The 16,652-nt window shown below is 39.7% G+C and overlaps 2 protein-coding genes across 6 annotated transcripts in view; one reads left to right on the top strand and one right to left on the bottom strand.

Moving 5' to 3' along the window:
- The window catches only part of zfyve28 (zinc finger, FYVE domain containing 28), a 92,243-nt gene that overhangs the window by 68,022 nt on the left and 7,569 nt on the right, over window positions 1–16,652 (bottom strand). The window lies entirely within an intron of this gene.
- Window positions 6,225–14,968, top strand: LOC121850587. The gene is made up of 3 exons (XM_042343069.1): window positions 6,225–6,555; window positions 9,609–9,820; window positions 12,066–14,968. Exon 3 carries the CDS (start codon window positions 12,269–12,271, stop codon window positions 14,066–14,068), a length of 1,800 nt encoding a protein of 599 aa, XP_042199003.1. The 5' UTR covers window positions 6,225–6,555; window positions 9,609–9,820; window positions 12,066–12,268; the 3' UTR covers window positions 14,069–14,968.

Below are 16,652 nucleotides of genomic sequence, written 5' to 3'. Positions count from 1 at the left end.
TATTAGGCATTTGGAGTAAGGAAACTTGCACAAGGTTTCGCCCTGCTGGGAAACCTTTCGCTTGAGAGGCGAATGCTCTAACCATTGAGCTACAGGAGTAGAAGCTATCCTATGTTAAGAGGAATGATTTACTGGATAAGATGAGACACCATTCCCAACTAAAGGAGGACCTTAAAGATTTATACTGGTTATTTATTGGAATAGAGAAAATAAACCTGGAATACTTTCCAATAAGCCAAGGCAACAAGTAAAAATGGCACAATCTTAAGGTTGTGGAAGACAAGTTTAGGAAAATACTAGGTAAGTATACAAGATACCAGTAAGCATTCATGCAGAGGATAATCAACTGGAATAAGTCCCAGAAGTGTGTGTACAAGAAGGAGGCTGAATTCATTTAAAGCAATTACTTGATAAGAATAATACTTGCATTTGATATACCGTCTTATCACTTTGTTGAGAATGGCTCAAAGCACTTCACAGAATATATTGCAAAGTGAATTGACTATGTACCCCAATTATGACCCCCGAAAGCGATCTACCAATGCTATAAAGCAAATAAGGTATGGCTGGTATTTTAGTAGAACTAGTTCAAATGGGCAGAAAGCATTTTCATCAGAATATCTTTTCAATCTGAATATTGCTTGTTTTGTAGATTTCTTACATAATGTTCTAAAAATGAATGAAAGTGATTTTCTATAAAATAATGTCAATAAAAGAAATATAACATTCCAAATCACCTTTAATCCCTTATAAATTTTCAATATCACACCATCCAATTTAGGTGCATGAACCTAACAATCTTGAAGTCTTATATTCAGAAACAAGTATGAACTAAGTATGAACTTAAAACATTTTAAAACATAAAATTAACAGCTTTATCTGAATAACTTTCCAATTTGAAAACAACAGCTATCCAACAGTGTACAGAAATGGAGTCTGCATAGAATTCTGGAATCTGTGCACCAATCCGAGACTTCACCCATGTGAAGGGCACTATAAATGCAAATTGTTGTACAAATGCTGGGTTCAGCTTTTAGGTCAATCGAGGAGAAAAACGATCATTAGATCCCCTGGTATCATACTGCACAAGTACTCCAATGATAAACGCAGCTTTTGATAATGCAGCTTCGGTCTCCCGTCTTTATATAAGGAGCTGTCCTAGATATAGCTGGAATGGAACAAAAACTATATATAGCACAAATATAGAGGAGCATTAACCTCTTCACGGTCCCCCCCAAAAAGTCAGCCAAATGCAACTCTAATTTGATACACTAGACCAAAATATCTGCAGTGCCCTAATTAAGATTGGGTAGAAAGCACAATATTCAGGAAATTCAACCAGAAGACATCAAACAAAATAAACTTAGCTTAATCATGCAAGATCAAAGCACAGGATACACCATTTAAAAGTTCAGTGCAGCTTTTGCAGATGACTATTAAACGTTCTTTGAATGAATGTCATTAAAAAATTGGTTGCTATTGTTTTAATTCTCAATTCTAGATATTTAGAATTTGACATGGACATACTTTGTTGATTTCCTTTTGATTCTTTCAATTCCTTATCTTCAAAGACCACAAGGAATAGTTGCAAATGATGGCTATGCGGCATTCAGTACAATAGGTCACACTGAAGTAGTTTATCACACTACATAGCTTCATTTTTTCTGTACCATCACCCATAGATGAGCAGCAGTAAGCACAAGCTGAATAATTCTCTCCTGGGAATTTTGAAACTAGTTCCTCAGTTTTCTAGTCTTCACTGAATGTGTGCCCGAGGCAAAATTAGTCATACTAATTCTTCTGCATATTTCACTCTGTGGTCAACAACAAGAAGAAATTACATTTGTATAGCACCTTTCACATCGGGAGGATGTCCAAAGGTGCTGGACAGTCAAGGAACCTCACTCAAGCTGGTGGTTGGGATCAGGAAAGGCGGAGGGTGGGGAGGGTAGGGGGGTGACCGAGGCACGGTCGAAGAGGAGGGTCTTGAGACCGGTGGGGGCGAGGTGGAGGTACTGTGGGATGGAATTCCAGAGGGTGGGGGTAGAGAGGCTGAAGGCTCACCCGCCAATGGTGGGGCTGGCAAGGTGGGGATGTGAAGCAGGCCGGAACACGCTGAGTGGAGGGAGCGGGCAGGTTGATAGGGTGTTAGGAGTTCACAGAAGTAGGGAGGAGACAGGTCATGGAGGGCTTTGAAGGTGAGGACCAGGATCTTGAACTGTTTCCTCTGTGTGATGGGGAGCCAGTGGAGTCTGGAGAGGATGGGGGTGATAGGGTCACAGAGTCTGGTGCAGGAGAGGACACAGAATGCAGAGTTCTGGATGATCTGCAGCCTAAGGAGGGAGGGGTTGCAGAGGCCGACAAGCAGTGAGTTTGTGTAGTTGAGCTTGGATATTATGAATGTGAGTATAAGGGTTTCAGCTTGTGTCGTGAGACAGTGGCAGAGCTGAGCGATGTTGAGGAGGTGGGGGAAGGTAGAGTGGGACATGGCATGGATATGGGGTAAGAAGGATACTTGAGCCAAACAAGACGCCAAGGTTCTGGACTGATTTGTAAGAATATGCACCTTTGGATGGTGATCCTGTCAGTGACTGAGGAGTGGAGGCCCTGATGGGAACCAATCAGGAGAGCCTCGGTCTTGTTGACGTCCAACTGTAGAAAGTTAGGTCTCATAGGATTTGATGTCTGACAAACATTCTGTCAGGACAGCAGTGGTCCTGGAGGCAAGGGTGAAGGCAGAGATAGAGCTTCTTATAATTTGGGCTCCACTGAGTAACAGCCCTCTACATATTCGTAGGTGGTCACCACAGAACTTCTAAGGGATTAGATTTTAATTTTACTAAAATAGGTTTTAAACTGTTTTCTGAGGGAGGTGGAGAGGGAGAGTAAAAAAAAAGCTCAGTTCTAAACCACATTTAATTTGGTTTTTGTTTCAAGGTTCTTTAGAATTAGTTGTGAATTGTCCCACTAAAATTAATGAGGCAGAAAACAGTAAAAGTGGCACAATATGTGCAGTGTACTGTGCATTTCTAATAACTATTAGTCATGGTAAGATTTTTGAATGGTTACTTAAGAGTACAGTAAAATTCTACTTTTAACATTGATAAAATTCATAAAACCTTCAATGAAAGAACAATGATACTCTTAAAACTAATCAACATTGTATTTGGTTTAATAATCCTTGCATTTGGTATTGGGCCTTTCATGTCAGGAGGATGTTACAAAATGTTTCACAGCATACACTGCAAAGTGTATTAATTATAATTTGTAGGCAAATGCAACAGCTAAATTGCATTCAGCTTTGCCCCCACAAAACAGCCATGACCAACTTATTTGGGAGACTGTTTCGGGTCCACCACCCTTCATCAGAACCGGGGCATGTTGGATGGGAGAGATTTTTAAGGACAAGTTGAAAGTTTTTAAGGACAAATGTGATTTGTTGTTGTTGGCCAGGACACTGGGAGAAACTACCTGCTGTTTTCGAATCGTGCCATGGGATCTTTAACATCCACCTGAACAGGCAGCCGATACCTCAGTTTAATATTTCATCCGAAAATTACTTCTTCACCAATGCGGAGCATCCCCAGCAGTGCATTGGGGTGTCAGACTAGACTATGGAAGTTCAAATCCCAATGTGGTTCTCAGAGGTGAGAGTATTACCCACAGAGGAGCTGGTACACACAAACTATGAAATATGAACAGTGGTGAAACAAACAAACATCAAATAACTTTTGGTGCCTTACTCTTATGTCACACAATCATGTGTGGGGAAACTTAGCTGATTTCATCCTCTCTTCCTTTGCCCAAAGGCTATCATAATAAAAGGCTATTGTGGAGTCCTGTAGCTCAGTGGTTAGAGCACTCGCTTTGCAAGTGAGAGACCTGAGTTCAATTCCAGGCAGGTCAGGGCGAAACCTTGGGCAAGTTTCCTTACTCCACACAGAGCCTAATAATAATCCCTCCAAAACCAAAAACAATAATAAATTGGTCATTTTCAATCCATGACTGTTTGTGGGACATTGCTGTGCGCAATTGGCTGCCGCGTTCGCCCACAAATATACAGTCAATTCACTTTACAGTGTGTTCTGTGAAGCGCTTTGGGACGTCCTCCCGACGTGAAAAGCGCTTTATCAAATGCAAGGATTATTATTATTATTATTATTATAACAATGATATTATGTCCCTGGCTGAGATTAGCCAACTCAATCAGAGGTCAAACCTGAGAACTTCTAGATCTGGATCCAGAATTTACGAGGGATTATTCAAGTGAAAAGAAAACAGCGGAACATTCATTACAAAATCGTCATGGCAGACTATGAGAGTAAGCCTATGAATTAAGGATGATTTGGAAGAAATCCTGTAAATTAATTATGAGTCATTTGCAGATGTGAAATAAATCCAGTAATACAGCATTCCAAATATAGGATACTGCATTGATGACTGAACTAGTGCATAAGCACTCAACAATGAAAGCAAGAGGGTTATATTTCCACATTTACGAGGTCACAGTACATCTGCCTTGTCACCACATGAGGTTAGGCTGTTTTACCAAGCCACATTCTTTAAAAAAATGGATAACAATACATTTGAACGTTTGACAGGAAATTGTGCTTCACAACCAGATAAGTCACTTCCACCCATCCCCAAGCTGTAAAAGAACCATATTAATCATGCAAAAAGATTCTCATCGACTCAAAAAATTAGGTCAATTTCATACTTTAATATGCTAGTAATAATCCATTAACAACGCTGCCATTTCTAATGGAAAGGCTGCAAGGGGTGACGAGCTCAGCAATCAGCTATTTAATCTCCAAAGGAAATTTATCAATGTATTCTGCACTACTAGTGCTTTCCGAACAGCTGGTGGTGACAGGTTTATTATAATGCCCCAGCTACTGATATTAGAGCTGAAACTGCACAATCGAAAATGAAAGGAAGCAAAACCTCGCCTTCAGAGCCCTCCACAGCCTTGCTCCTTCCTACCTCTGTCACCTGATAATGCCATATCAACCTGTACGCTCCCTCCGCTCAGCTCTCTTCACGTCACCAGTTCGGCCTTCTCCACCATGAGCAGGCGGGCCTTCAGTTTCTCTGCCCTCACCATTTGGAACTCCATTCCACAGTCCTTTGCCTTGCTTCCGCACTTCCCTCCTTAAAGGTACATCTCAAGACTCTCCTCTTCGACCGCCCTCCTACCCTCCCTGTCCTACACCCCTCCCGATCCCAACCCTCAGCTCATGTCCAAATTGCTGACTGTCCGGGAGGATGTCCCAAATTTGTACAACGGATAATCAGACTACTTTCTAGGGGAAAAAAAACAATTGGCAATATTTTAGGTTCTTTTTTGTACCATCATACTTCATTAGATCAAGAAAATTACAGTAAATGTGATCCATGAAGACGCACACAGTTAAGGTCATTACACAAGTTTGAGAAAAGCTAGACAGCAGATACTTTTGTGGGGATGATAACACAACAAAATAGTTTATTTTATGTTTGAACTATATGGTGTTGATCCATCATACTGAATACAAGAACATTTTAGCAATCAACAGAAATTTTCCACAGCACTATCTCACCAGTCAAAAATAAAGATGTCTTTTCCTGACAACACAGCAGTGAATTTGTGCCTACAATATGTGCCATCAAGTTGTGAAATTGTAGTGAAATTGTAATGAAATTGTAGTGAAATTGTAGAAAAATCTTTTATACCTAGAAATAATGTTATGCCTTTTTAAGTCAAACATTAGCTGAAACATTAAAAAAACAAGTCCTGGGAAAACTCAGACTTGGCAATGCCAACTGCATCCTTATCTGGGTGGACATTCCATGGAAGCAGAGAAGCAGTAACTTCTGCAACTTTGAAATGAATAGGTCATTGTCTGACACAAACACCATCGGGAGATAAACTTATGCCTCTAACGTCCCTGAATCCTCCCCTAACCTGAGATCCCTTCCCTCGTTATTTCTTACTCTGTGTTATAAATTTTAAAGGTTGTATTCTTGTTAGATAGCTTTAGATTGTATCTTGTATACTTTAGACAACGGTATTAATCAGGTACATATTCTATGCCAATTATATTGATATTTTAAAGAATAATAATCAACATGAATGGATACTAATTAAGTAGATGACATTTAACCTTGTCTACAGATATAGATTGATTGACGTCACCATTCGAATAGTCGTTGGAACTACATGATTGATAAAAGTTTTTTTAATTGCCTTTGTATGCTTTACGACCTTGAGCACTTTTGGGGATAAAAAGGCTGCTTTAACTGACCAAAAGCAGCTCATTCTTTTGACTGTCCGGTGCTCTTCTTAGAGACTGTTGACTGCTCTTGAATCAGCTCTTGCAATTGCAATAAATCTTACTTTGGATATTTCCACGAAGTATGGTCTGGTTGTAAGACGACGGTTGGGACGAACGAAAGAGTTACAACTCAACATTTGGCGCTGCGAGCAGGGTCTCAAGACGTTACATCAAGGAACGAGGAGTCGAATAAGAGGTCAAGCAGTTGTCGAGAACAGCATCCGAGAAACAGGCCAACAAGGTGAGATATATTATCTGTAAAACCTTGGTTTCTCACATGTTGTTTTTAACAAATGTAACCCACGACTATCGAACCTAAGTAACTGTTGATGAGACCCAGTAACAGAACCGTTAATATACATCCGTTGGAAGTGAAAAATATATTTGGGGAAACGTTACTAAAAAAATATAAATTTGTTTTTCTAAAAGCTGTGTAACTCAAACCAATCACTAAACAATTGACGCATTTGTCTTAGCTGATTATTGTTTTGGGCACAGAATTCCCCGACGTGCAATACAAGTTCATCGGTAGACAAACTAATCCGTTACACATTTGTAGCGGTATGGTAGTTTTGAACGATTTGTAGCTTGAAGCACACGACGTGTAATACGAGTTCAACGGTAGACAAACTAATCCGTTACACAGTTGTAGCGTTATGGTAGTTTTGAACGATTTGTAGCTCGAAAACACGGGGAGAATACGAGTTCGTCGTAGACAAACTAATCCATTACGTGTTCGTGATGGTATGGTAGTATTGAACGACTTGTAGCTCGAAAACCGGGGAGAATTTGATAATCGCTAGACAAACTAATCCATTACGCATTCGTATTTGTAGTTTTGAACGATTCAAAAATTTGATTGGGTAATGAGTGACGTTTTATAGTATTGATTTTGTGTTTTGTTACTTGTGGTATCGAGTGTTATAAGTTGTGTTTTAGTGTAATTCATTTGTGTTTTGTTATTTGTTGTATCGTGTGTTATAAGTTGTGTTTTAGTGAAATTCATGAAGAAAGACAATTTTGACAACTATTGAGCCAAAATTACAGGAATACACCGGTGTGTAAAAATCTTTTTTAAAAAATGGGTACCGTACTTGACAAAGCAAATAGCCCAAAGGATCCGGTCCAAATTATGTGTACATTATATCCTGAATACGAGACTAAATTCAGACTACTGTCTGGGCAGGCTAGCAAGCAATTGGAAGGTTGGCCTCAAGGAGGTACTTGGGATTTGGAAAAACTAATAAAAATACAAAATGCAATATGGAAAAAACGAGGCTGCGGAAAAGGGTTAAAAACTAAGTTAGCCATTAAAAAATGGATAGAAGAAGGTGAAAAAAGAAAGAACAATTCAGTGGTAGCCAGTTTCTCCGACGACATAACTTATTTGGCAGGGCAACCATCGCCACAATATAATGCTTTGGTTTTACAATCAGTTCCAGCAAAAGTAGCTGAAATGGTTAAAACCAACAACATGAATTGGCAGGAAAACCCGCAGGCTCAAATGGGTAGGTCAATTCGGTACTATTGGGATCAGACAGCTTCAGATAATTTAGAACAAAAATTAAAAGAAAATAAAGAAATTAAAGTAAAGGCGGAATACACAAACAGGGAGGAAAAACAACACCACTACAGACACAGGCACCATGCTAAAAAACATCATCAGGGAATGGTGGGTTTGAGTCAGAAAATAGACAAGATTATGAAAGGTATAACGCAGGAACGGAGTATACAATACCCCTGGGATATGTTTGCTATAATTGTGGGTACCCAGGCCACCTAAAAAAAAATTGTCCTTTCCCCCGTGGGCAAATACCATACGTACCGAAACCACCTCAACTAAATTACGAACCTAGAGGACCCCCCATGCCGTATACATTTGGCGAAGTAAATTCTTTTCCACAAAGACAAAGGGGACAAGATAATTGGTACCACGGCGGACAGCCGCAAATGCCCCAGCCACCGCAAAATAGAGAGAGACCTCAGTTCACCACCGGCAATCCTTTTCCACATGAGGATTGACGGGCGGATAGAAACATGTTGCTACTAACAAATGCTGCTGTGAAAGAACCCATTCTAACAGTCATAGTAGAAGGGCGGGAAGTTCCATTTTTAGTGGACTCCGGAGCAACATGTTCGTCAATTCAATCACAACTCGGTTTTAAAACAAACGGCAAAACCACCAATCTTTCAGGTTTTGCTGGAATACTACAAAATTATGCTAACACAATACCGTTGGTAACCACGTACGGAGACGTTACTGTTGAACACTGCTTTGTGGTCACCACTAATTTGGATGTAAACATTTTGGCCAGAGATTTACTATGCGGTCTGAACTTAAGTATTGAATGCAATCATGAAAGGATTAGCATTAATGCAAATAACACGGCAACAGTGTATTCACAGTTCATACACGCTTCATGGTGGGCGATAGATTTCACAGAGCATGACATTCTGTTGCAGAATATGCCGCCCACACCACACATTACCCTCGCTTATGATGCATCGGGTACAGATACAGAGTTGGATAGGTACTTTTCACAAATGTTAGGGACTCCACAGACGGTAGAAATTAACGGGGTAGTGACTGGTAGTCAAGGATCAGCATTGATAGTTACGGTGCCTCATTATGTATGGAAACAGGATGATGAAACTGCACCACACATAACATTATCTGTGGCAGATGGTTACCACGCTAAAGATTTGGGGATAATGGTCCATGATGCTCTGTTATGGGCAGACACATGCAATAGTGGAATACAAGTTAAAAACACAGTCTCAGTAGAATTTTGGTCACCAATACCAGTTGTTGGTATTTTAAACAAACATGCTTCACATACACGGTCATCTCCCCAGGGGATAGACAGTAGAGTATGGGCAGTGGACAAAATGCAGTTAGGGTATACTAATGTTCTGCCTATTAAAATACCGATAAAAGACGGAGAAAGACTTCCATCAATAAGGCAGTATCCTTTAAAACGGGAAGTTGAAGAAGGCATTAAGCCTTTAATTACTTCATTTCTTGAGCAAGGCGTACTTGTCGCTTGTTCATCACCATGCAATACGCCAATACTGCGAGTACTCAAAAAGAATGAGGATTATAGACTGGTGCAAGATTTACGGGCTATTAACAAAATTGTTAAAGAAGCGTATGCCCTAGTACCAAATCCCGCCACTATTTGTTCGCTGATACCAGCAGAAACTGAAGTTTTTACACTGATAGACTTACAGAATGCATTTTTTTCTATACCGTTGGATAAATCTAGTCAGTATTTGTTCGCATTTACTTTCCAGGGAAGACAATATACTTGGACACGACTCCTGCAAGGATTCGTGAATTCCCCTACCATATTCTCCACAACACTACAATCACAGTTACGAAAAATTAAGTTAAAAGAGGGATCTACGGTAATACAGTACATTGACGATTTGTTGTTGGCTAGTTCCAGCAGGGATGCAAACGAGAAAGGCAGCGTTCAATTGCTTAACGAGTTAAAGAATCTCAGGTACGTTGTCCCACCTCAGAAAATATTGATAGGACAAACATCGGTAAAATTTTTGGGAGTAATAATATCGGCACATACCAGGCAATTAGAACAAGGAAGAATAGCGCCAATATTAGCTTTGCCACCTCCTAATACACCCACTAAAATGCGACAGTTTTTGGGGTTGCTCAATTATTGCCGTCAATGGATACCTAATGTTACACTGTACACTAAATTATTAACACCCTATTCTACAACTCTGACAGACAGTCAATACAAATTACCTGAGAAAGAATTAGAGGCATTTAACACATTAAAAGCGGTATTGGCAACAGCACCAGCACTCGGGAGACCATTATACGATCAACCTTTTCACATTTATGTGACAGTATTGGAGGTTTGCGCTACTGCGGTATTGACACAACTACATGGTGATCGACAGCGACCAGTAGCCTACTATAGCACGCAACTGGATGCTGTTGCTAAAGGACTGCCACACTGCACTCAGATATTGGCAGCTATATACACTTGCTTACAGGCTGCATCGAACATTACACTAAACTCAAGCACAGTGGTACATACGACACATTCTGTTTCAGCATTACTATGCCAAATGCAGACACAATATTTAACTATGGCACGACAGAGTAGATATGAGGCAGCCCTACTCAGCAATCCTCAGCTATCCTTTGTTTGCTGCACAAACATTAACCCCGCAACGTTCCTCTCTCATCGGCCAGCTGATTTAGATGACGCAAATCACGATTGCATTCAAGTGATACAGCACACTACGTCTCCACGGGATGATTTAACAGATATACCCCTGGACAAAGTCGATTTAACATTATATGTTGATGGGAGTTCCTCTATTGATGAGTTTGGGAAACGAAAATCTGGCTATGCTATTGTGACAGGGGAAATGGAGATAGAAGCAGCAGCATTTGAAGAGCCAACATCTGCACAACAAGCAGAGGTGTTTGCTCTTACCAGAGCAAGCATACTGGCAGAGGGAAAAGACGTTAACATGTATACAGATTCCCGATATGCTTTTGGGGTAGCCCATGATTTCGGAACATATGGAAACAGTGAGGTTTCCTAACCAGTTCAGGCCAAGACATACAGAATAAGACTTTAATAGTTAATTTACTGAAAGCCATACTTCTACCTAATAGGCTAGCTATCATTAAATGCGCAGCACATACAACCAGGACTTCAGCAGTTGACAATGGGAATAGACGAGCTGATGCAGCAGCTAAATTGGCATCTCGAGAGCAAAAATTAATTGTTCCTAAATTGACGAATATGGCTCAAAGATCCGCAGGGATAAAGTCAGATTCTGAAGTAAAAAAGATGCCAACTTTAGATGACGTTATCTCATTACAAAAAGAGGCCTCTACAGATGAAATAACAGAATGGGAAAACAATGGATGTACATATGATGACAATTTAAAAGTATGGTTAACTCCGGCCGGACAGTGTTGTGTTCCACTTAGCTTACTACCATGGTTAGTTGATGTTGTTCATCAACAAATGCATGCTGGCAAGGAGGGAATGGTGGGGTTATTACTGCAATCATGGTGGAGCCCTTTATTTGACCAAAGCGCCCAAAAGGTAATACAAAGATGTTTAATTTGCCAAAAATTTAACATTGGAAAAGGAACACCATGCCCCCTAGGCCGTACTCCTCTTCCAGCAGGGCCATTTGATACAATTCAACTAGATTTCATTGAATTGCCAAAAACTCAGTGTTACAAATATTGTCTAGTAATTGTAGATGTATTCAGTAAGTGGATAGAAGCTTATCCAACTACCTGCAACACTGCAGAAACAGTTGTAAAAATTTTATTAAGAGAAATAATACCACGATTTGGAATTCCCAGTTGTATAAGTTCAGACAACGGACCACACTTCACAGCCCGGATAAACAAAGAACTTTGTGACCAATTAAACATCAAACAGCAGTTTCACTGTCCATACCATCCTCAATCTGCAGGATTGGTGGAGAGGGCTAATCAAACATTGAAACTCAAACTTTCAAAATTGTCTGAAGAAACGGGACTGAGCTGGTTTAAAATTCTACCTATGGCTCTTATTCCAAATGAGAGTCACACCACAACGGCAAACCAAGCTGTCTCCGGCTGAAATATTATACGGAAAAACATTGCAAACTCCCTGGGCTTTTTCCCAGAAACATAATCCTTCTAACATTTATGAGATGACAAGCGAAGTACATGATTATGTGATTGCTCTAACAAAAAGCTTGCAGCAGTATCATTCACAGGTCCAGAACCTACACAAGGAGGGAGGCGGACAGACGGAAGATTCGAAGGACGTTGGTCCTCGGATACAAGCGGGAGACTACGTCTTGATTCGCAACTGGACCCACAAAAAATTGGAACCCCGGTGGAATGGGCCATTTCAAGTGCTGCTAACAACACCGACTGCTGCCAAGCTACAAGGACGAGAGAAATGGGTTCAATTGAACCACTGCAAAAGACTTACGTATACATAATGATATTATGTTGTGTAAACATAACACATGGAAAGGACGTGTACATGACGTTTACTAACCTGACTAACCAAACTTTAGCATTAGAACCAGGGGACGCTTTCCAACAACTGTTAGCGATAGTGTCGATACGTAAGGGAAATGAAGAAGAATTGGTTTATTTGGAAAGTCAGAATGGTAACACTAACTGTAGCCGCAGAAATGAAACTTCCTGCAGGTTTACTACAGGAACTGGTATTACATTACAAACGGGATGCTGTAACATGCAATATACCAGATTGGGAGACTTGACATGCAAAAAGGATACAGGAATTAGAGCTAAAATGGACCTTTTAGATGGGAATGCCAAAACTAATAATAACCTGGTCATGACTAAACACTTAAGGGTTAATTATCAAAAACACTCAGAGAAGGAGAATTTGTTCCTTCAGTATTTGGGCTTAGTAAGGCAATATGCCAACAACAGTACGAGAAGGGTGATATGCATGCCACAGCCTCGCTCTGTAGGTTCCGGTATAACAATGATGGCTATTGCCTCTACTGACTGTGATTTATGTTACCTGACAGCCAACGAAAGAAATAATTGTAGTATTAATATGAAAGCTAGTCGTTATACACCCATCACCTGTTTTCAAGGGGAAGAAGATAAAACAAACCCCTCCGAAGACTGCATTAGATGTGATGATATGCCACCAAGCATGGAGGTTAAGATAGTACCAGTTTTTGAATGGTGTCTGGAAAACTGGGACAGAAAGGGTTTTGCTCCCAATAACAACAATTATATGCTAATGACTGGAAAGGAATTAGGACAACTGCCTTCCTCTAAATGTAGCGTGATAGTCCAGGGGGACTCAATAATCCCTGATGCGAACCCTTTAGTGTCTAATGCCAAGGGAATAGTTAAACCAGTATCACAGTGCCTTCAGAGTATTACACCAGCACTGGCCAAGGTGATATTAATGTCACATTCCTGTTCTATTCAAACTCCAGATGAACTTCATTGGATATGTGGAGATACAGCCTACAAATGGTTGCCTAATGGGTGGCTCGGAAGATGTGGTCTAGCTTATGTAGTGCCTTCTTTCAGGTACACCAGCGATACCCCAGAAGAGGATGCTCGAGTAACACAGATGAAAAGGTTAAAACAAAAAGGACTACATCGGCATAAGAGGAGTATGCGATGGTACGACAACCAATGGTATACAGAACTGTTATCCACCTTCGTTCCACTATATGGAACAGAGGTGTCACTAGCAGAAATAAGAGCCCTTGCAGGCAACCTTCAAGAAATGTCAAGAGCTACATCATTGAGTATTGATCGTTTAAATAAAGAACAACAAGCCATCAGAAAAATGACAATGCAGAACAGGATGGCGTTAGACATGACTTTGGCCACTCAAGGAGGAGCATGCGCTATAATTGGTCCAGAATGTTGCTCCTGGATAAATGATTATTCATCAAATATAACTGAAGAAAGTGAAAAAGTCAAGGAAGCAGGTGATGAGGCAGGGGACATTGATAAACATAAGGGTAGTTGCGGCTGGTCACCATTCTGTTGGATTGGCACTATACGGAATGGATGGGGAACTGCAATACTAGAGTGGATATTTTGGATTTTGGCATTGCTATTAGTAGTTAAATTAGTATATGGTTGTGCAACGACTTGTACTAAGGAGGAAATAAATAGAGAGTTAGTGGAACGACAAGTAAACAGGGACAGGAAATATTGGAAGGATGAAAATGGTACGCAGGAGGTATAAGCAACAATTTGGTGTTATCATATGGGATATGATAAAAGGAGGGAATGTGAAATTGTAGTGAAATTGTAGAAAAATCTTTTATACCTAGAAATAATGTTATGCCTTTTTAAGTCAAACATTAGCTGAAACATTAAAAAAACAAGTCCTGGGAAAACTCAGACTTGGCAATGCCAACTGCATCCTTATCTGGGTGGACATTCCATGGAAGCAGAGAAGCAGTAACTTCTGCAACTTTGAAATGAATAGGTCATTGTCTGACACAAACACCATCGGGAGATAAACTTATGCCTCTAACGTCCCTGAATCCTCCCCTAACCTGAGATCCCTTCCCTCGTTATTTCTTACTCTGTATTATAAATTTTAAAGGTTGTATTCTTGTTAGATAGCTTTAGATTGGATCTTGTATACTTTAGACAACGGTATTAATCAGGTACATATTCTATGCCAATTATATTTGATTGATATTTTAAAGAATAATAATCAACATGAATGGATACTAATTAAGTAGATGACATTTAACCTTGTCTACAGATATAGATCGATTGACGTCACCATTCGAATAGTCGTTGGAACTACATGATTGATAAAGTTTTTTTAATTGCCTTTGTATGCTTTACGACCTTGAGCACTTTTGGGGATAAAAAGGCTGCTTTAACTGACCAAAAGCAGCTCATTCTTTTGACTGTCCGGTGCTCTTCTTAGAGACTGTTGACTGCTCTTGAATCAGCTCTTGCAATTGCAATAAATCTTACTTTGGATATTTCCACGGAGTATGGTCTGGTTGTAAGACGACGGTTGGGACGAACGAAAGAGTTACAACTCAACAAAGTTACACCGCAGGAAAGTCGTAATAGGTTCTCCCAGGTGCTAAACAATCTGGTGATTAGATCATTTAGTGCAGTACTCAGCTTGATTACAAAAATACAATACGTGATTTTATCATTTATTTTATGGACTCAAGAGAAGAAAAAAGTAGTTATATATTTACAACATCAGTGAAAATCTTTGTTTTAGAGAGACGCACTCTATTTGATATGATATCTTTCATGGTGAAAGTACATCTAAGGCGCTTCACAGGAATTACTGTAAAGTGTAATGTTTGCCAAAAAGATATTACCATTGATTTGCTCCAATTTTGGGATATAAAAATGCAGAATAAACCCAAAGGCTTATCCACAAAATGAAATATTTCAATGATCGTTAGGGTATTTTAGGACTTTTAGTACATCATTCTAAGCACACCTTTTGGAGATTAGGAATAAACAGCACAGTTGTATCTGCTCAAGAGGTTCACCTCCTACTTCAATGCACTATTACACTTTCAGATTTAAAAATGGTGAACATTACATGTTTCTGATGGTTCATTACATAAATCTGGAATTGAACTATTGTCTAATATCCTTGAAATGCAACTCAAGTTTTGATTCACAACTTCTGTATGACTTTTTTGGCAATTAGTTAACCCAGCAGGATCTACCTTTAGGCAATTTAAAAAACGTCAGATCTTGTTGAACTCTAGGTGTTAACATACTGCATTCGCAAATTAAGAAAGCTGAAGGTTAAAAACACACAGCAATCAAACAAAACATCCCCAAATGCTTTAATTTCTCATGTAACTATCCAGAATTCTGCAGCCCATGTCCTTTCCCGTATCAGACTCCGCGGTCATCCCCAGCTTTGCTTGGTTCCACTGGCCATACACAGAATACACTGGCTCTACTTTCTGAACAAAGTAATTTAATTGTTCAAAAAAAAAACTAACACATGGTCTGAAAAATCGCCCATTTACTCACTGATTAAGATTTTACTGCCTGTTCACCCATTCTTATTTCATAGCCAGACCAACAAAATGCATCAAGTCGTCAAATGAAGCACTTCAAACCCATTACAATCGAAACTTCTGAAATTAGAAAATCTTGAGATTAACTCAGCCCGTGTTACAGTCAGGCGCAGTGATTATGCAGCTTTCTTTGATCAGGCTCTCAATGTATGACTATCAATTAGCAGCTGCATAAAACGGTGTTAAGAAGGCAAATCACAGTCTGGCTGACACTGCAAATTTTTATACATTGCTGGCATGTGTGTGACTAAACTGCATAAGAAAAATCACCAACTTCAGAAATAACCTTGGCTGCACTTTAAATCAGGTTTAAGGTTAAAAAAAACACAGATTTGATCCTCACAGCTTTCAGGACCACTCAAAGACAACAAGAAATGCAGCGGCTTCCACCAATTGTATAAATGCAAAAAAGTTTTGGTATTTACAATATGAATTACAGTGAACTCCTGATATAATAATCCTTGCATTTGATATAGCACCTTAATATGTCTTCAAGACATCTCAAAGCGCTTCACAGAATATACTGTAAAGTGAATGACTGTGTATTTTTTGGGCGAAAAAGCGGCAGCCAATTGCGCACACTAGTGTCCCACAAACAGTCGTGGATTGAAGTGACCAATTTATTGTTTTTTTCCAAAGAAATCATTACCCTTAGAAAAGCAATTCGCCAATCGATGGACAACCGACTTCCTATTTACTGCTAGGTAAACAGCAGCGTGTGGAGTAAGGAAGCTTGCCTAACAT

This window comes from Callorhinchus milii, unplaced genomic scaffold, assembly GCF_018977255.1.
Source record: "Callorhinchus milii isolate IMCB2004 unplaced genomic scaffold, IMCB_Cmil_1.0 Scaffold1, whole genome shotgun sequence".
Taxonomy (NCBI): domain Eukaryota; kingdom Metazoa; phylum Chordata; class Chondrichthyes; order Chimaeriformes; family Callorhinchidae; genus Callorhinchus; species Callorhinchus milii.
The sequence above is the reverse complement of the archived record's forward strand: the minus strand, read 5'-3'. Positions and strand labels throughout refer to the sequence as shown.

Coding starts and splice junctions, on each gene's coding strand:
- LOC121850587 (XM_042343069.1), top strand. CDS start 12,269: ATGGGTTCAATTGAACCACTGCAAAAGACTTACGTATACATAATGATA.